We start from the raw sequence: 23,028 nt of genomic DNA, 5'->3' as shown, positions 1-23,028 counted from the left end.
TATAATATGTATATATATATATATAATATATATGTATATATATATATATATATATGTATATATATATATTATATATGTATATATATATGTATATATATATATATATATATGTATATATATATATATATATATATGTATATATATATATATATATGTATATATATATATATATATATATGTATATATATATATATATGTATATATATATATATATGTATATATATATATATATATATATATATATACATATATATATATGTATAAGTGTATATATACATATATATATAAATATATGTATAAGTGTATATATACATATATATATAAATATATGTATAAGTGTATATATACATATATATATAAATATATGTATAAGTGTATATATACATATATATATAAATATATGTATAAGTGTATATATACATATATATATAAATATATGTATAAGTGTATATATACATATATATATAAATATATGTATAAGTGTATATATACATATATATATAAATATATGTATAAGTGTATATATACATATATATATAAATATATGTATAAGTATATATATACATACGTACATATATATATATATATATATATATATCATCATCATTTAACGTCCGCTTTCCATGCTAGCATGGGTTGGACGATTTCACCAGTCCTCAGTCAAATCGTCCAACCCATGCTAGCATGGAAAGCGGGCGTTAAACGATTATATATATATATATGTGTGTATGTATATATACACTTATACATATATATATATATGTATATACACTTATACATATATGTATATATACACTTATACATACATACATATGCATATATATATATATATATATATATATACATATACATACATACATATGCATATATATATATATATATATATACACACACACACAAATATATGTGTGTGTGTGTGTGTGTAAAGACTGTGCTGTTACAGTAGCTGGTGTTTAAATCAAGTCACTAAAAATGGTGACTGATGATGCAAATAAACTATTGGAAGATTTCTTTTTTATTTTCTCATTTTTCTTTTTGTTTTCATAACTTAAACGTATTGTTTTCTTCTGTTGCATTTGCATAATGTATCAAACACACATCATCAGACAATAAAATGGTAATTAAGCAATTACCTTTTAATCCTTTTGTTACCATATTTCTATTAAAATACTCTACTTCATTTCAATTCATTTTTAAAACTGTGAAGAATTTAGAAAAATAACTTCGTCATTATCATATTTTGATGGAAGGTCTTAATTTAGATAACCTTAAAATGTGAAGTTTTTGTCTTGGAACCAGATTAATTACTTGTAGGGACACTGTAATCCATTATGCAATCATAATATACTACAGAGCATCTTAAATGCTTTACAAGTCAATACTGTGTCCTACTATGTTAGCAGTGCTATTAAATCACTTGTTAAGTTTATCTCTACAGATTTTCTGTAGAAATTATATCCAGCTGGCTACAGAAAATCTGTAGACATAACCTTAACAAGTGGCCTAGAATGAGAGATGATTCCGGGTGGGTTAATATGGTAAAGGTTAAGTATTTGCCAGAATTTCAGGCAGTTTCAACTTTTGTGCAATTTTAAGTTTTTATCTCTTTTATTTTTTTTTTGTGAAAATTTATTGATTTCTTTTTGGCTGTGTGGTAAGAAGCTTGCCTCCCAAACACATGGCTCCAGGTTCAGTCCCACTGCATGACACCTTGGGCAACTGACATCTACAATAGCCTTGATTCAACCAAAGCCTTGTGAGTGAATTTGGTAGGTGGAAACTGAAAGAATCCCATCATACAGGGTGCGTAAGGTATTTGAGGACATAACTTTTTTTGGGTCATTGCTGCATTTTTTTCTAACTCTGTATAATTATAATCTTTGTTTCAGAAAATAATAATGGCAGACCCTCAGCTTACTCGAGAAATGAAGAGGCATGCTGCTATTGTGGTTCTAAAAGCTGTGCATAGTGATTTAGAAATATCAGCATGAAATACAGGTGCAAAACTCAATTTTACCAGCAGAGTGGACCGAGAAACACTTCTTTAAAGTCTAATGGCTTGTGAGAGTCACACAAACCTGCACAGGTTTGTTGTCAGCAAAGTGAGATAAGTGTGAAAGTTAGTGTGCAGGTTGGTACATGTCAGGGCTCAGGTCTTAGTCTTTTTCAGCTTATTATAGTAATATCTAAGCTACAACAAAGTAGTTGAGGTGAAGTAGTAAGAGTAACATTGAAGATACTGTAATTAGCAAATAGCGTAGTTATCAAAAAGATAGACTCAATAATTAGCAAAAGGCAAGACTGGTAATTAGTAATAGAGCCAATAAGTAGAAATACAGTATTGATTACATGGTTTATAAAGACAGATACACAAAGAACCACACACACGTACATACATAGACACTAGCACACTAATAGACAGATAGACTCAAAATTAAAAAAAAAAACAATAAAAAAAACCTGACATTCTGTCAGTTATGACGACGATGATTCCAGGTAATCCAACCAATTAGCTTGCTTGTGAAATTAATGTTCAAGTGGCTGAGCATTCCACAGGTATGCATACCCTTAACAGTTCTCAGGGAGATTCCGAATGACACAAGGCTGGCCTTTTGAAATACAGGAACTAATCATTTTTGCCAGCTGAGTGGACTGGAGCAACGTGAAATAAAGTGTCTTGCTCAAGTGCCCAATGCACCACTTGGAATTGAACTCACGATCGTAATGTCGTGAACCGATTACCCTTAGCCACTAAGCCACGCCACCTTTACAGACTCAAACTTTCATACTGAGAGAGAGAAAGAAAGAGATAGATATACTCAGATTGAGAGAAAGACATGCACATATTACTAACGAGACACAGATGAGTGCGTGCGCTCGCAAACACACATAAACACGCTACCACAGGCACCTCTATTGAGAGACACACTAACACGCAGATCAACAAATACACACTGAGAGACATTGAGACATACATTCTCCCGTCCACCCATACCAACACACATTAAAAAACTGGAACACACTCACACTACACATACTGAGACACACAAAGACAAACACACACACATACAGACACAGATACCTATAACAAGACAGGTATACACACACAAAATTTCAACTGAAATCGTTTTGTTATTTAATATTTGCATGCGTGTGTGCTGGTGCATGCTCTGTATATCCGGTTGGTGTGATAGTTGGTCGGTCGGTAATCTGTCTCCCATCTACTTTCTCACAACCTTTGACCCTGAGAAACAAATCAACAACAACAAAATAAAGAATTAACAGAAAATGTGATAAACATTTTTTTATTCATTAATTTTATGGAGTGGGTGATGGTGGTAGTGGTGTCTATTGACTCGCAATCTATTGTCGTTGTCGTGTATAATAAAAGAAGCCATCGGTGAAAAAAATTATTGAAAAAGTCAGCAGTGGTAAATATTATGAAATAGATTATTAAATGTTTTGAGAGAAAAAATATTAATGAAAGTGAGTAAATATTTCTTGTCTGCTTGCATAGAATATACAGGATCTTTTTGGGGACAGAACTACAATGTTTAAATAATACTCATAATAATAATAATAAATCCTTTTTACTAAAAGCACAAAGCCTGAAATTTTGCGGGAGGAGGCCAGTCAATTGCCTCAACCCCAGTGCTTAACTGGTACTTATTTCATCGACCACGAAAGGATGAAAGGCAAAGTCGACCTTGGCAGAATCTAATAATATTAATAATAATAGAGGTAACTCGAATGTGGAATCTAAAAACAGAAACAATTCCTATCATAGTAGGTGCTTTAGGTATAATAAAAAAATATTCAGACAAATACATAACAAAAACACCAGGACTTGCAAATATATATAACATACAGAAAATTGCAATTACTGGGCACTGCACGCATCCTACGCAAAACACTTTCAATATAGTAACCATAAGAGCATCACAGCAAACCACAGCACATACCCAAGGCACACAGAGCTGCGCTCGGGTGTGAAGTGAAAGCACGTTATAAAAATAAAACTACTGAACAATGATAATAATTTTGGCACAAGGGCAGCCAGATCGGAAGAGAATTTAAGTGGATTGCATCGACCCCAGTATTCAACTGGTACTTATTGACCCCCAAAAAGGATGAAGGGCAAAGTCGACTTTGGTGGAATTTGAACACAGAACGTAAAGACTGATGAAATGTCGCTAAGCATTTCACCTGGTGTGCTAATGATTCTGCCAGCTTACCACCTTAAACATAATAACAACAACAATAATGATAATAATTGCTTCAAATTTTGGCACAAGGCTAGTAATTTTTTGGTGAGGTGTTTAGTCGACACCATTTGACTGGTACTTTATTTTATTGACCCAGGAGGTCTACATTAGCAGAAATTTAAACTGGAAATGTAAAGAGACAGATTCTGTCGTGAAATGCCTCTAAGCATTTAGTCCAATATGCTAATTAGTTTCAAGGTTGGCATTAGCAGGATCTGAACTCAGAGAGAAACCCTAACTAAATTCTTTGAAGCAGTTTGTCTGCCTACTCTACCAGCTCTGTCAACCACCACTATCAATAATAATAATAATAATAATAATCCTTTCTATTGTAGGCACAAGGCCTGAAGTTTGGGGAAAGGGATTAAGTTGATCCCATCAACTCCATTGTGTAACTGGTACTTATTTAATTGACCCTGAAAGGATGAAAGGCAAAGTTGACCTCGGCAGAATTTGAACTCAGAACGTAGCAACAGGAGAAATACTACTAAGCATTTTGCCTGGCGTGCTAACAATTCTGCCAACTCACCACCTTAATAATAATAATAATAACAACAACAACAGTAGTAATTTTTAGCACTTGCTTCAGTAGTGCTAATACTACTACTTTTGTTAATAATAGTAATTTTAAAATATTGTTAATAATGACCTACATTGCAAGAAATATTTATTTATTATTTTATTTAATTTTCTTTCAATACAATAAGTGAAAAAAAAAAAAAATCTTTGTGGATGGATTTACTTAGAAATAAGTTGAATTGCCACCATTACACTCATTGCAAGTAGGGGCAGCAAGCCAGCATAGCTTAGTGCTCCAGGACGTCGCTTCTCAGGATCTGAAAAAAAAAAAAAGAAAATAATAATAACACTACTACTAATAATAATAATAATAACACTGTATAACACAATTTTTGTCCTTGCGTAGAAACTTATTACCTATTTGCTTACCCCAAGAGAGTATGAAAAATGGTTAATATTTCCTTCAAATTTTGCTTTTGTTACATTGATTCAAACCCCAAAGAATCCCTCTCAACATATGGCTATGATGCACACGCATCCCCTTAAAAAAACAATGGTGAAGTCTGGAACTGTCTTTGATCATAGGTCAGCTTAATTAAGCCTGACCTAAGGTCAAACATCAATCAATGCAAGACAAGGAAGCTGAGCCTTATCGGGCAGAAGAAACTGGTGGAGTTTGAAGTTTATCTTGACATTTAGTGGCTGTAAACAGATATTACAGCTTACAGAAATAAAAGAAAATACCTCCAGTAATCTAATACAAGGTTAGCAGTCATCAGTTGTTTTAGCTAACAGAGAAAGAAGCAAGGGAAATTTGGTTGTTTATCAGTCTTTCAGTTGTTTTAGCTAATGGAGGGAAGTTAGACAGGCAGAAGTCCGTCTTGGAATGCGAGAACGGAATTCAAAAATGATGAAATAAAGGTAATATCATCATCATCATCATCATCATTGTTTAACGTCCGCCTTCCATGCTGGCAGGGGTTGGATGGTTTGACAAGAGCCAGTCAGATAGAAGACTACACTAGGCTTCTGTGTCTGTTTTGGCATGGTTTTTTTTTATGGCTGGATGCCCTTCCTAACACCATGCGTGTAGTTTTTAAGGGAAAGGGTTAATCAATATCATTGACCTCAGTACATGACTGGTATATTGTTTTACCAATCCTACAAAGATGAAAGGCAAATTTAACCTCGGTAAGATTTGAACTCAAAATATAAAAAACCACAACACTTTTTTCCAACATTTTAATGATTCTGCCAGCATGCTGCCTTAGCAAGTCACAATAATGGTTGTTTTTTAATTCAGGTCAGCCCCAACTGAACAGATCTATAATCAAAGGCATTCCGCCCATGACCATCCCATCCTATTTTTGGGCATTGCATTTCTAGGACTGAAAGCATGGTATGGTCAAAATTAAAAAGTTAAATGAAGTCTTGGGTTCAACCCCACTGCATGGCATCTTCAACAAATATCTTTTATCACAGCATTAAGTCAACTGAAAGCCTTGTCAATGGAAACTGTGTAGAAGCCTGCCATGTGTAGTGTACCTGTAATTCGAAGGTGCAGCTTTGCCACATACTGTGTCATGCAAATTTGGCTGTAAATTACGTTAACTATACACATGGAGTATTCAGCCACATAGACATTAATTTAATGGATAGAAATTTCATTTGATCAAGCAACTGCTCATTGTCAAAACTGGCAGAGAATCTATTACTAACATCATTGTCATCTTAGAGTAGATTAGCTAATATACTCTTCCTGGTATTTATCCATCCAGGTTACATCCCTTTATGCCAAGGTGGACTTAGCCATTTGATAGACATTGATAAAATATGAATCAGACAAAGTATTGGGATTGATACTTGTAGGTGATGCTCCAGCATGGCTACAGTCTAATGACTGAAACCTGAAATAACAGAATGCTTCCAGAATATTCTTACCTCCAGTGTAGTAACCTTTAGCATAGATTACTTTGCCAATAATCCACAGAGCTCCACAAATAGCAGTGACAATCTACAAAATAAAATAGATACAAAGCATTTAAAAACAGTGCTTAAAGGTATTAGTTAACCAATTTGTACCATATTTCATATTTTTAGTTTTTGTTTGAATTTTGAAAATAATAAAAAAAAATTAAGTCTTTAGAACATAATTAAATTTTTGTTCTTATTGATCCTTTTGTTACCCTATTTTTATTGAAATACACTGCCTTCATTACTATTAATTTGAAGAATTTAGTCAAATCACTTGCCATAAATTGTGGTATTTGGAACATAACTTAACATGAAAACTTGATGGAATGTTTCAATTTATATTCGTTTAACCTTTTAATATTTAAACCAGCCACATCTGGTCAAAATATTCTACCTGTTTTATGTTCAGACCGACTAGATCCTGCCTCTCACACCTACCCTACAATGTCATTCTAAAAATTAAACAATGACATCGTCGAAATGATGAAGCCGCAAGATATAAAACATGATTAATTCAAAACAATGTGAATGTATAATAAGCGTTACATTTAACAGAGTAATCATCATTTAGCATCTGTTTTCCATGCTGGCATGGGTTAGCTGGTTTGACTGGAACTGGTAAGCCAGAGAGATGTGCCAGGTTCCAGTTTGATTTTGGTTTGGTTTCTACAGCTGGATGCTCTTCCTGACACTAACCACTCCAAAAGTGCAGAGAGTGCCTTTTATGTGTCACTGTCACTGGCACAGGTGCTTTTACACAATACTGAACACTAAAGAGTTATGACAGGAAGTGTTTATTATAGAATTAGGGCTGGTCTCAAGTGGATCAGTTTCAAAAGGTTTGACATGAATTAATCCATTTGCTCAACATATTCATTTTTCAGTTAGTTTTATTTCAATTTTGAAAATAATAAAAAAAAAAAATTTTTTTTTTCTTTATCAAATTGATGTTTGGAACACAACAAAATAAAATTATCTTAAATAAAAGATCTTAATCAAAAAATGAATTCTTTAAACAGCAATCATCATCATCGTTTAACGTCCGCTTTCCATGCTAGCATGGGTTGGACGATTTGACTGAGGACTGGTGAACCAGATGGCTACACCAGGCTCCAATCTGATTTGGCAGAGTTTCTACAACTGGATGTCCTTCCTAACGCCAACCACTCTGAGAGTGTAGTGGGTGCTTTTACGTGCCACTGGTACAAGGGCCAGTCACACGGTACTGGCAACGGCCACGCTCAAAATGGTGTATTTTACGTGCCAGTTTCAGTTAAATTAAAAAATGATTAAGAATTTAGAAGAATTTTGTAAATTAACTAATTGTTTTCCTTAATAAGCCAGTGTTGGGTCCATCATCATTAACCTCACCATCACTGTCATTAATGTTCTTATGTCAGCTTCTCTCTTTCTGACATGGGTTGGACAGAACTTCTTGAAAAAGTATTCTATGCCAGACATTCCTCCTGATACTAAACCTTACTTTTTCAAGTAAAGTACCTTATTGCCAGTGCCAAGCTCATGTTGGTGGCACGTTAAAAGCACCCAGCACACACTGTAAAGTGGTTGGTGTTAGGAAAGGCATCTAGTCATAGAATCCAAGCTAAGTCAAACTGGAGCCTGGTGCAGCTCTCTGATTTGCTAGCTCCGATCAAACCATCCAACCCATGCCAGCACAGAAAATGGATACTAAAGGATGATGATGATGATTCCACTGGTCTTTACACGTCAAAATGCCAAATTGTAGGGCATATTGTTTTATGTAGGTCAGAGACAAATGTTAGCATTGCCCAAGAGCTGTGTCAATGCAAAAACAGATGAAGACATGACCCAATGAAGTATTACAACATAAATGCTGAAGTGTGTGTGTGTGTGTGTGCATGGTGAAGAAGTATAGAGAAAAATATGATGCGCTTAAAGATTTGATGTCTTGGGACAATCAATCAATAAGCAGAATTCTTGTAAAACATACACACATATACCAGAAAATATTGAAAATACAGGGTGTCCATAAATTACCTTTACAATTAGAAAAAATTCAGAAATAAAGCATAATTCCATTTTACACATTTTTATTTTTTGGAATTTTCAGGAAGTTTTTGGAAATTAATGACTATGCAAAAAAAAAAAAGTTTTTAGAAACCTCACAACACTTCTATGAGAGCTTTATTGATTGTATACAACACATCTACTCAAAACAATACAATTTATTGTGGAGGTTGTAAAGATAATTTATGAACACCCTGTACGTACACATACAAGCACACACACATAATAAAAAAGTAAATTTCTTACAGGATAAAAGAGTCCAACAAATCCCAGAAGCATAAGAAATATGGGGTAGCCTTCAAGTCTGGAATTAAAAATAAATAATAATAGAAATCATAGAAAATTTTTTTAAATTGTTGAATATTTATTGTTTATTTCATATACAAAATATATTTAATGATATTTTTCATGTCTAGTGGCATTTCTTCTTAGTTCAAACCACTTCAAAGTTAACATTACTTTTCATTTTTCTTTATGGAGTTCATCATCATCATATTTTAACATCTGTTTTCCATGCTGGCATGGGTTAGACAGTTTGACTGGAGCTGGTAAACTAGGGAGCTGTACCAGGTTCCAGTCTGTTTTGGCTTGGTTACTATGGCTGGATACTCTTCCTCATGCCAGCTACTCCATAGAGTGTACTGGGTTTCTTTTATGTGTCACTGGCAAGAGTGCCTTTTACATGTCATGAACAAAGTACCAGTCAAACGCTGGTGTCAATTTAACAGTCTCACGCCTTCCCACCAGATTTGTGGCCTTGTACCTATGCTAGAAATTAATATAGCTACCTAATGACATGCATTTGTTGTTTCTGACAATGTAAAAGATGAGATGATAATTCTTGATCAAATTGGTTTAAACTTGCACGTTAATTTCATGAGCTGGCTGTTCTGTTGATCAGATTGACTGGAACCCTTGTTTTCATAACAGAGTACAAGTTTTAATATGATAATAGAATTATATTGTAATAAAAGAATTTTATGATGAATATCATATAAAATGATATGAAAATTTAATGTAACTATGGGTTAATATGTGGAGGCATATGGCCTAGTGGTTAGAGCAGTGGACTCGCAGTTGAGGGATCACAGGTTTGAATCTCAGACCAGGCAATGTGTATGTTTATGAGAAAAAACACCTAAGCTCCACGTGACTCCAGCAAAAGGTAAGTGGAGGCACATGGCCTAATGGTTAGAGCAGTGGACTTGCGGTCGAGGATCCCGGGTTCGAATCTCAGACTAGGTGATGTGTGTGTTTATGAGCAAGAAATACCTAAGCTCCACACGGCTCCGGCAGAAGGTAATGATAGACCTCTACTGACTGTCGCCACAACTTTCTCTCACTCTTTCTTCTTGCATCTAGCAGCTCACCTGTGGGAACCTATATGCCAATGAAACTGGGAAACCGGCCTTTATAAGCTAAGCAGGGCTTGAGAAGGAACAAACAAAAAAACAACAATGGGTAAATGTGGTAAAACAATTCAATAAATTATAGAGTCAATAAGTTTTAAGATACTTTGTGGATTTAATATAACTATATGGATTAGGTCGGTGAGCTGGCAGAACTGTTAGGATACCAGGCAAAATACTTAGTGGCATTTCAGCTGTCTGTACTTTCTGAGTTCAAATTCCACTGAGGTCAACTTCGCCTTTCATCCTTCCGAAGTTGATAAAATAAGTGCCAGTTGATCACTGAGATCTATGGAATTGCTGGCTTTGTGCCAAAATTTGAAACCAATATAGCTACATGAATTTAGAATGAAATGAAGACTCTTATAAGATCCACCCAATTCACTAGAAGTAAAAGACAAAAACATTATATATTGTATGTAATAGAATAATGTTCATTCTTGGTTGTAGCAATAGCATAAAGTTGTAGATAGAGCAAAGTTCACAGTTGTTATTTCACAAGACAGTGACCTAACACATGCAGTATATTCTGATTTACTGATAAACTGTTTAAAATCATGTGGTTACAATTTACATATTGCAGTATGTCATTGCTGCACACTTTCTCTAATCACTATATATATGCCACAATTTTCTAGCAGCTCGTAATGAAATAAATTTTATTCTCAACCATCACTCCTACCGTTTGCATCATCATCATCATCACCACCACCACCACCATCATCATCATCATCATCATCATTGCTCTTTAGCCAAAGAGTAAGACAATCTGTTGCCCAGCTTAACATTTTCATCTGGTCTTCGAGTACCTTTAGTGGAGCCCACTCTGTGGTAAGCATTCAGGCAGATTATTTATCTGAAGATGACTTCCTCCCTTGGCCCCATCAGACTTGGAACCCCTGAAAAGGGCCAAGAGCACTCACCTTCTCCTTCTATGAAAAGCAATTAGAAAACTTCTTGTCAAAAAAAAAAAAAGAAAATTACACTGACTTTTTATGAAATAATCATTTTATGTATTTAAATTTATTCAAAGAACAGAAAAACCATTACTATCACCATCTTCATTATCATTATCATTTTAGGAAGGGCATCCTTGGCATTAGGAAGGGCATCCAGCTGTAGAAACTCTGCCAGATCAGATTGGAGCCTGGTGCAGCCATCTGGTTCACCAGTCCTCAGTCAAATCGTCCAACCCATGCTAGCATGGAAAGCGGACGTTAAACAATGATGATGATTTTAATGATCAATTATCAATTTATTGAGGTGGACTCTCTATGGCTGAATGCTGTTCTTGTTGTCAATCCTCACCGGTTTCCAAGCAAGGTAATATTTCCCCATGACAAGGCAGTGAACAAGCAGAACTTTTATCACACAGGGCAAAATGCTCAGTGGTATTTCATCCAATCTTTATATTCTGAGTTCAAATTCTGCCGAGGTCAACTTTGCCTTTCATCCTTTCGAGGTCGTCAATAAAATATGTATCAGTTGAGCATTGAAGTAAATGTTATTGACTTACCCGACTCTAAACATTGCTGGCCCTGTGCCAAAATTTGAAACCAATATTTCCCCATGACTACACATGTTTTTACAGAAGATGGGAAATAAAGGAAACCGTTTGCATAACAGTGGTGCTTGTTTACAATTATTATCCAAAGTCAAGGCAAAGAGACAGAAACGAACACACCAAACACACACATACAACCGGCTTCTTTCAGTTTCAATCTATATAAATATACACATACATACATACATATACATACATAAATATAAATACAAATATATACATACATATATAAATACAAATGTATACATATTTAAATATATTATATATATATATATATATATATATATATATATATATATATACAAAATATATGCATGGCTGTGTGGTAAGATGGTTCTGGGATGATTTGTAGCACCTTGGGCAAGTGTCTTCTACTATAGCCTCAGATCAAAGCTTTGTCAGTGGATTTGGTAGATGGAAACTGAAAGAAGCCCGCTGTATATGTATATATTTACGTATGTGTGTGTGTCTGCCTCCCAACATTGCTTGACAATCAATGTTGGTGTGTTTACATCCCTGTAACTTAGCAGTTTGGTAAAAAAAGAATGATAGACTAAGTACTAGGCTTACAAAGAATAAGTCCTGGGGTCAATTTTCTTCGACTAAAAACCTTTTAAGGCGGTGCTCCAGTATGGCCATAGTCAAACGACTGATGCAAGAAAAATAATACACACACACACATATATATATATATATATATATATATATATATATATATATATGCTGATCATATTTTTGTTTTATTTGAATTTCAATTTACTTTGGGTATTGTTTTTACAAATAATAACAATAAAGGTGACTTCCTTCTCAATTTACACAGTTTCTATAAGCATGGAGACACATGGAGTCATTCAACCATGAAAACAAAGTGACAACTGTGCACACATTTTTTTTTAGCAAAATTGTTGTTTCCAGTTAGTTTTTTAACACAGTCTACTACTTTCTGTTAAGTTTTGTGTTGCTTGAAAGGAAATTGATCTGGTGACCTGCATTCTATTGTCTTGAAAGAATACCTTAAATTCTAGTAACACAATAAGAAGGGATCGTCCTTGTATTAATATCTTTAATCACAGATCTACTCTGTCAATGTAGACCTGAAGTTAAATAACTGTAGCAGCAGTAGCTGTAGTAGTAGCAGCAGCAGCAGTAACTGCTTCAACCTACAAAACAGTAATTAACTTTCATTTATTTGTTTCAGTCATTGGACTGTGGCCATGCTGGAGCACTGCCTTGAAGGATTTAGTCGAACAAATCAATCTCAGGACTTATTCTTTTATTTCACTTGCTCAAGGTGCCCTACAGTGAGACTGAACCTGGAACCAAGTGGTTGGGAAGCAAGCTTCTCACTACACCTGCACCTACTTATTTAACTTGTTCTTTAAAATTCTCTACTTGTTTTATTGGTCTTGTTTGCTGAACTGCTATGTTACAGGAAAGTAAACAAACCAACATCAGTTGTCAAGCAGTGTAGTGGGGGTGGGGATAAATACAAATACACACATATTGAGAGGCTTCCACACAGTCTCCATCTACCAAATTCCTTCACATGGCGTTGGTCAGTTTGGAGGTACAGTAAAAAACACTTGCCCAAGGTAATATGCTGCAGTGGAATTGAACCTAAAGCAATGTGGTCACAAAACAAGCTTCTAAATGACACAACCATAAATATAAAAATCAATACATTTTTAGAAATAAAAAGTAAATAAAAGTCAATAATTAGAAGATAATTACGTGTTCTGGTGGACTCTCTGAATACAGTTGAACATGTTTGAGTCTTTTGAATACATTGTGGGATACTGTGGAAAAATAAAAAGAATAACAAAATATAAATACGGTAACATTGGGTGTATATTTGGTATTGCAGACAATACATTGTTTTTTTTTTGTGTGTGTGTGTGTGTGTACGAGGAGGTGCTAAAAAGTTCCTGGCGTTAAGGGTATTGAAAAAGGCTTGGTTAGAGACCCAGTCTTCCGCGTTCTTTTACAGAGCTTAGGAAAACTGGAGGACTGCTGCAATAAATGTGTGAATCTGAGAGAACATGTTGATTAAAATGATAATTAACTGATCCTCCTGTGTGGCTGTATGTGAGTGTGTGCATGTGTGTATGTGTGTAGATATGCATATGTGTGTTTGTGTGTAAGTATAAATGAGGTTGACTTTAACAGAGCAAAAACAAACTAGGTGGGATAAAGAGTAAAAAAAAACTTCTTTGGACAAGATGGAATAAAGTAAGGGATCTTAATTGGGGTCCACATAAAAGCTTTGGGGATCCACAGTAATTTTCCAGGGACCATGAAAAAAATTGTGCTTCAGACCAGTAAAGTTTATGTGCAATAAATTGGTTAATCGTCCACATCATCATCCTTATCGTTTAACGTCCGTTTTCCATGCTGGCATGGGTTGGACGGTTTGGCAAGCCAGAAGGCTGCACCAGGCTCCAGTCTGATCTGGCAATGTTTCTACAGCTGGATGACCTTCCTAATGCCAACCACTCTGAGAGTGTAGTGGATGCTTTTTATGTGCCACCGGCACAAGGGTCAGTTAGGTGGGCCTGGAATCAATCACAATACACAAAACATATTAACAATTTTTATATTAATCCTAATAATATTTAATTATAAAAATGCAAGGGTCCATCTAGGAGGGTCCATCTGAGTGAAACAGGAATCAAAGGGATCCATAGATAAAAATTGGTTGAGAAACCCTGGAATAAAGCAAAGATTGGTGACACCCAACTCCCCAAGACGCACACACATACACACAGCTGCCCTTCCACCCACCAACAAGCAGTAGTATGATATGAACAAAAATAAGAAAATAAAATACAATGTTTAAATACAAAGAATAAACATAATAAAGAAACATTAAAAAAAAAAAACGAAGCCAAAATGGTGAACATTTGGCAAAAGAAACATCCAAACCAAAACTGTTTTCCCACTGCCAACCAGAAATCCAGAAATATATTTTAATGGTAAACTAATCATAGGTGTTATTTTAAGATTGACTCTCTAACAGATAGAGTTACACTGTGATAGAAAAATATTTACATTTTCTCCACCATGTTTTGTTTTGCATTTTTTTTCCGAAATACTTTTTTTTTTTTTAAATAGTAGTATAGCTAGTGATGATAATAATGATGATGATGGTGGTGGTGTTGGTGTTGGTAGAGATGATGAATTTAATGATTATGTACATGATAGTGATGATGATGATGATGATGATGATAATGATGGTGGTGGTAGAGGAGGAGATGATCAATTTAATGATAATGATGGGGGTGGTGGTGATGGTGATGGTTGAGATGATGATGAATTTAATGACAACATATATATGGTAGTGTTGGTGGTGGTGACAGTGATGTATAAGGTGGCAATGAAAAGGATGATGGTAACGTATGTGGTAGTGGTGGTGGTGATGTATGTGATGATGGTGATGATGGTTCATATGATGGTGAAAATATGAGATGATGGTGATGCTGGTGCTGATGATGATGATGATGATGATGATGATGATAATGTGTGATGTATGTGGTGTTGGTGGTGATGCATTTGCTCTTGTTTAACCCCACCCCAGTTCAATTCTGATCAATCAAATCTATAATTGAAAAGCATTCCAACTGTGACCATCCCATCTTTTATTTTATTTTATTTTTTTCCAGAAACAGGACTACATATATCTTGGACTACATCATTACATTATCCCATCATCCAAAGTGTCCTCCTTTTTGACTGTGGTTTAAAGTAAATATGGCTACTACTCCAATCCGGTTGAGCAACCAGGTAAAGAGACTCCTACATTGGAATGTGATGTTGATGGTAAGGATGAAGATGTGGGTGTTGACAGATTTGGTGGGGGTGGTGGTGATGGCAGTGGTGGTGAGGGTAATAATATGATGGTAAGGGTTTTGACATTCCAACTCCCTATCGCCAAAAGGCATCAGTAATTTGGTAATTCCTAGTTCCTAGTTAACTGTTGACAACTGGGGGGAAGGGCACATATGGAAAGGAATCTCAAGGCCTCTTTTACACTACTCACTCTTCTGATAGTAATTATAGGAGCACTGGAGCCTGAAATGAAAGAAACTGTTGAAGTGTATATAGTAAGCTGCTTTAGGGGCTGGCAAAAATGTGAGAACATAGAAGTTTAAATATGGAAGGATTGAAAAGGGAAACAGCGTATTTAGGGACTCCTAGAGAAATTTCAATATAGCATGAACACAAATCTTTGTAAATAATTTGTAACATATGGTTGGAAATTGTATATGTGTTAATAAGTATGTGTGTGTCTCTGCAAATGGGAGTGTGTCTGTAAAGGAGAGAGAAAGAGAGAGGAGGATATGAATACGTGTGTGTGTGTGTGTGTGTGTGTGTGTGTGTGTGTGTGTGTGTGTACATGTACATATGTATGTATATATCTATGAACAGGGTGGACCAAAAATTACACACAATAAGTTCAATAGGATCTGGAATTGTCAAAGACATGCTTCAATTTTCTAAACTTGAATAAAATAATGATGAATACACACTTACTTGTACATGATGAACAAAATGAATAATAATAATGATGATGATGATGATGATGATGGTGATGGCAATAGACGACTAAAAGTTATTTAAAATCAGAAACGGAGGCTCTAATCTGTGCTGCCAAAGAGCAAGCACTAAGAATGAATTATATCAAATACAGACTAGATAACACATCAGAAAGTGATAAGTGCAGAATTTGTGAACAAAATGGTGAAACTGTATGGCATATTACCATTCAATGTACACCACTAGCCCAGAAAGAATATAAGAGATGTCATGACAATATAGCAAAGATTGTCCATTGGACACTTTGCAACAAGTATGGACTTGACAGAGCAAAAAAGTGGTACGAACATAAACCCGAAGGCATCATCGAAAATGATAATGCAAAGATCCTATGGGATTTTATGATTCAGTGCCACCATGAGATAGAGAATAGGAAGCCAGACATAGTGTTAATTGCGAAAGAAAGCAAATGACGCTGGATCATAGATATAGCATGCCCAGCTGACAACAATTTATGCGATAAGGAAGAAAGAAAAATCGACAAATATGACAAGTTAGCTTGGGAGGCAGTTGTGGTCGATGAAAAAGGTAGCAGTAGTACGAATAATTGTCGGAGCCCTGGGAACAATGAGTAAAAATCTTGAGAAGTACATGGAGCAAATAGGGGCTGCAATAAGGGTGGAGCACTTGCAGAAAACAGCACTGCTTGGAATCGATCGAATACTCCAGATGATGCTAAAAATATAAGGGTTGTTACTTAGTTCACTGGTAGTAAACAGCTGGCACCATAGTACATCAGCAGCAAGAGAAGCTGTGCAAAGACAATAAATAATAATAATAATAATAATAATAATAATGATGATGATGATGATGATCCTTTCTACTATAAGCACAAGGCCTGAAATTTGGGGGAAGGGGCCTAGTCAATAAAATCAACCCCAGTGTTTCAGTGGTACTTAATTTATTGACCCTGAAAGGACGAAAGGTAAAGTTGACCTCAGCGGAATTTGAACTCAGAATGCAGTGACAGACAAAATGCCGCTTAGCATTTTACCCAGCACGCTAATGACCACCACCTTGCCACCTTAAAAATTAATAATAATAATAATAATCGTTCCTACTGCCACCCATAAACTTTAACCCACTAAAATCCTTTTTCCTGAATGTAGATCTTTCCTAAGTCATATAAACTCATAGGTTATATTTCCCAGTTTCTGTGGAGCAGTTATCCCCCCATCCCCACCTATCCCTTGATGGGATACCAGTCTATTTAAGGATTGTTCATTTTTGCCAGTTGAGTGAACTGGAACAGTGTGAAATGAAATGTTATACTCCAGAATGCAAAACACAATGCATCGCCCAGTCCAGTAATGAATTTGGGATATGCCTGGCTGCTCACTTGAGTGACTTCTCTGCTTATCCAACTGTAACCCAACACACGAACAATAACATTTCTGTATGAAACTGAGGTGTGGGTTTGAAATCTGACTTGAGATTAGATAACAATAAAGCACTATATCAAATATATATTTGTCATTGTGACAAATATATATTTTGCTGTGTCATGTAAAACCAAAATCTCTTGTATGTATGGTGTGAAGTTTATTTATCCATTCAAGCGACTTTTCACAATATAATTCTATGAAGTTGTGACATCAGGATGAAGTATGTCATCAAACATGTACATAATATTTGTAGAAACACAGGGACATTTTTCTAACAAATAACAAAAATACATATAATAGAGAGATAAAGGAAGTTAGTTTCTTTGTTCGGTTAACATTCAGTCAGTATTCCTCTCACTAAAGTAATCCAATCTTTATTTTAGTACAGTGTACTACAATTTAAGATGAACTACTTAAATGAACTACCCTAATTTTTACAAACAGTAAAGAATTTATGGTAAGGGGATCTTTAGTTGCTTCTTAGCAATTGTCTTACTGGCTTGTGAGCACTGAATTGTAAACAGTAACATGCAGTTTTGAGGTAAGCCCAAAGGTTATTTTATCGCTAAGCTAACTCAGCCAAAGATAAGCCTAATCTATCTACTTCTATCCAAAATCGGACTTTCAGTCCCAGTGGAATGACGAGTTACTTACCAACTCACTAACACGCTACAGTATTGGTATTGACTTACAGCGGTTTATTTTCCTCTGAAGATAATTATCATCTTCCCCCAAATCCTGCTGCCATAACCGCCTCTTTTCTTATCCTCTCCACCTTTACAATGTCTTTCTTAGCAGACCAAGTCGTAAACATTTCCCCAATCTTTCCTTCCCAAGACTATATCTCTTCGAAATTCCTACCTACCTTCTTTTTTTTTTTCCTATCCCCAAACATCAACCTACTCTAAGATTGAACACGAGTTCTGTCAATCGTACCAACCTAGCAGGAGGGAAGACAAGATCTACGAGCATTGCTTCTCTTTCCTCCAATTAGGTAATTAAAAAAAAAAAGTGGATTGATCATGAAAAAAATAAACGAAGGCTATTAATAATATTTAAACGAAAAACCAAAATGTACGAATTAAGTCTATCGGAATAAATAAATAAATAAATAAATAAATAAATAAAAAAGAAAGAAAGAAATGTGTAAAATGATATCAAACGAGATGAGACAAAGCACAAAAAGAAAGATAAGGCTGTTATCTTTAAATGAAAAACTGATAACTTGATAAAATACAGAAGAAAAAAGTCTCAGTGACATTCAAGCAGTAAGTTATGTTCTGATAAATATTAAAATTCAGTAGAAATTACAAGAAAACTTTCTTGACTGAGTGACAAGCAGATTACAGAGTCTCTATGAGGTCGATCGAGGTTTTAGAAATAGCAGCCAAATTTCCAATATAACACATTTTATCATTTTAAAAAGGTGAATTATTACACTGGCAGATGTACCTAGAGATTTTAGTGTCTACACACACACACAATGAACACCCTCTAAGTAAAGTATAAAAGGCTTCAAAAAAAAAAAAAACAATCACAGTCTGATGACAGGATGCAAGTCAAAACTTCAAAGTCACTGTCAATCTATTTTCTTGTAGAAAATAGATAATTATGGTACTCAACTAGTATGAACAAACCCCACACTTTTAGATTTTCAATTTCATATCTTCAGATTAGGTGGCTGGACTAACAGGCTAGTTAGTTTATCAATCACTATTAGAGACACTGAATTTTATCTTAATACAAGAGAATGATAGAAGCTGAAGTTTTTCTTTGCACGCATACATTTTGACATGTTAGCATTATTATTATCATTATTATTATTATTATCATTATTATTATTATTATTATTAGAGAAGGCAGCAAGCTAGCAGAACCATTAGCACACTGGGAAAAATGCTTAGTGGCATTTTGTTTGTCCTTACGTTCTGAGTTCAAATTCCACTGAGGTCGACTTTGCCTTTCATCCTTCATGGTTAATAAAATAAGTACCAGTAGAGCACTGTGATCGATGTAATCAACTTAGCCCTTTTCCTGAAATTGCTGGCCTAGAGCTAAAATTTGAAACCATTATTTTTATCATTAGATTGCCAACACAGAGCCTTCATCTGTTTCCACAGATTTGGGGTTTTGGCCTTGTATCAGTGATTCTCAATGAAGGGGTAAATTTACTACCTGGAAGTAAAAAATTCACATGGCAGGGAGTAAATATATCATACCTGAAAATTAATGTAATAAAACTAACATCCCTGGGCAGCCTGTTTTAGGAAAATGATGAATGACATGGTTGTATTAAGGATAGAAGAGGAGGGATAGTCAACATGTTAGTGATGGAATACCTCAAGGAATCAGTGATATAGAAAGAATTCACAGTGCTCTGAGTGTAAAAATACTTTCAACACCCCTGCCTTAATAAACAGGCACGACAGGCTAAAGGTAATTTAAGGTTCTTCAACTGCCCTACATCATGCTGTGCCTCTACAAGAGATTACAAGTTTGTAAATAGGTCAAATCTAGAACCATGAAAATTTTGATGCAACTTAAAACCTATTATTATTTTTTTTTTTTGGTTTCCTTTTGAGTTGCTTATGTTTGTCTGTGATGGTTTATTTTCAGAATGACATTGTAGGGTAGGTGTAAGATGCCAGATCTAGCTGGTTTGAACAAAAAACAAGGAAAATATTTGGGCCAGATATGGCTGGTTTAAATATTAATGGGTTAAAGTAGAGAGTGGATCATAGAATTGGTTCTTTTGTGACCTTAACAAAATACCCTTTAGTATTAAGAGAGGGGTGCCTATTTTCTGAACATTCATTTTGAGAATTTGACAGAGTATTTTATACGGGGTAACTTTACATTAGTGGAGGCACGTGACTTAGTGGTTAGGGTGTCAGCACCATGATCGTAAGATTGTGGTTTCGATTCCTGGACCAGGTGACGCGTTGTGTTTTTGAGCAAAACACTTCATTTCACGTTGCTCCAGTCCACTCAGCTGGCAAAAATGAGTAACGCTGCGATGGACTGGCGTCCTGTCCAGCTGGGGAACACATACGCCATTGAAACCGGGAAACCAGGCCCATGAGCTTGACTAGGCTTTAAAAAGGCGCATTTATTTTATTTATTATAACTTTACATTAAGGAGTGGAATGTTCAAGCATGAACCACCATTTGTTGAAAGCTGTCTATGATGGGTTAAGCTCTGAGTATTTATTTCTTCCCTTGCATACTGAGATTATGTGGCTCTCATGAGAACTTATTTATTTTTAAAAAGCTTGTTCCTAATGTGACCAGGATTCAAAGCTGTGGGAAAAGCTGATACGGATAATATTTACTCCAAACAATGTCAACAAACAATTATAGGAGAAAAATTAGTAACCATTGTTGAAGTAAGTGAGATGAAAGCATTGTTAGACAAGCTGGTGTTATAAGCATGAAGAGTTAAAAAACAAAAATTTTCTTTTGCAAATTTTCCAAACATGTAGGAGGTCATTGGAGAAGAATCTGATGTGTTACTTGAAATAAGTGGAATATCACAGCACATCTGAACATCCTGAAGTATCATTCCACTGGCTACTTTCCAGAAGACATGATACCAGACATGTATATTCTGAGTATGCTAGGTAAGCACTGCATACATACACATCACATACTCAAACCAAAGTTGGTAAATTCATCAGAAATATTAAGCTTATTCAATTATAGATCATAATGGGATGATAATTTTTCTCTTCCTGTTATGAAAATACTAGAGCCACTGTTCTGAAATAGCACTGCTAATCCCACAACCAGTTTGAAATTTTAGTCTTATAAAAAAAAACACAACTTAGCTCTATTATTACAATAGTTTGAATATAATACAGCTTAACTATAAGTGCTGTGTCATACAGAGTTTGACAAAATATTGAGTTAACATGGGGTCTATTACATTTAGAAGTCTCAATCAACAGACAGGTTGAGCTGCTTGCAAAACTAATAGCCGCATACTTAATCCAATGCCATTGGCAATATACAGTGTTCATAATAAGTTTCACACCTTGCAATGGCATGAATATCTCCACATCAGCCTGCAACATAAAGGTTTTATACCTCTAGTGGACCAAATATTCTTAAGGACTCCTTCACTACAGTCTTGATCCTGTTTCATTTGTTGTTTCACATTACCATCATGGATGTTTCTGATACCATAAAAGGCACCACTGCAAAAATTGGTACCATCACACTTTTTGCTGTCGTCCTTAATTGTTTCATGTGACTAAAGTTTTGGACATTCTGTTCCTTATAATGATATAGGATAGCATTTTGTCCCCAATTCATATCACAAAGTTTTCCAATTTCAATACTGAAATCAGCTTTTCTATAACACATCTGATCTGCGCAATAGGACTAATACAATGTCGCTAATATAACATTGTAGATATAATAACTTTAATTAATCAAGACTATATAATCTGGTATGATGAGCAGTGTAGCAAATGTTAACCTCAGGTTGTCCCAGATGTAACTATCTTATCAGTGCAAAGATCAGATGTCCAGTTTAACATTGAAAACAGTGAGATTAAGCAAACAAGATGAGAATATCTCCTTAGCTAGGGCACTAGTCTATTTTAGATAATATTTCTACAAAATGTGATTTGAGCTTATTCCCACCTTCAACTGCCAGTTAAAGCATACAGCCTGAACTTTCCTTTAACTACTCTGGTATCAAAGTGCTCCGACTAAATTTAAGTCCTGTTGAAGTGGAACTGAAGTGTTGCTCTACATCCTGGAGTAGTGGTTTTAGTGAAGGTGGGGATGGAGTTACAGAAATAGATTATATAAAATAAGTGCCAGTAATAAACAGCAATGGGATTCTGTTGGTTTCACCAATGAGTGCTCAGTTGTTTGATCAACTGAGCCACCCTGTTCATTGAATTAACAAGTTAGTAAGTGGATGAACATTCTGCAGACTCTTGTATTCTTCATGGAATTCTCATACAGAATTAGCATAACACGTGACAAGGCTGGACCTTTAAATTACAGGTACACTCCATTTGGCAGGCTTCTACACAGTTTCCTCACAATCCAATTTCAGCCACAATGGTTGGATCAACCCAAAGCTTAGGTAAGAGACACATAGCCAAGATAACCACATACTGATATTGAACCTGAAGCTTTGAGATTGTGAAGCAAGCTTCTTAACCATCCAGCCAACAATGTTGCACTACTTGAATACTAGTAAATACACTGACAACAATTCAACACTCAGCAATAATTTATTCTCACATAACACA

General features: G+C 35.1%; 1 protein-coding gene across 1 annotated transcript in view; it reads right to left on the bottom strand.

The window, feature by feature from the left end:
- Positions 1-3,289: 3,289 nt before the first annotated feature.
- LOC106876868 (glutathione S-transferase 3, mitochondrial) overlaps positions 3,290-23,028 on the bottom strand; it is a 24,159-nt gene continuing 4,420 nt past the window's right edge. Inside the window, exons 2-5 of the mRNA XM_014925607.3 lie at positions 13,512-13,576; positions 9,054-9,111; positions 6,726-6,798; positions 3,290-5,101 (exon numbers count right to left, since the gene is read on the bottom strand). Of these exons, the coding sequence (XP_014781093.1) occupies positions 5,004-5,101; positions 6,726-6,798; positions 9,054-9,111; positions 13,512-13,576 (294 nt within the window). The 3' untranslated portion in view covers positions 3,290-5,003. The remainder of the gene's footprint in view (positions 5,102-6,725; positions 6,799-9,053; positions 9,112-13,511; positions 13,577-23,028) is intronic.

Source organism: Octopus bimaculoides, chromosome 15 (genome assembly GCF_046866305.1).
Source record: "Octopus bimaculoides isolate indiv1 chromosome 15, ASM4686630v1, whole genome shotgun sequence".
NCBI classification, from domain to species: Eukaryota; Metazoa; Mollusca; class Cephalopoda; order Octopoda; family Octopodidae; genus Octopus; species Octopus bimaculoides.
Note: the sequence above shows the minus strand (reverse complement) of the source record. Positions and strands in the feature narration are given on the sequence as shown.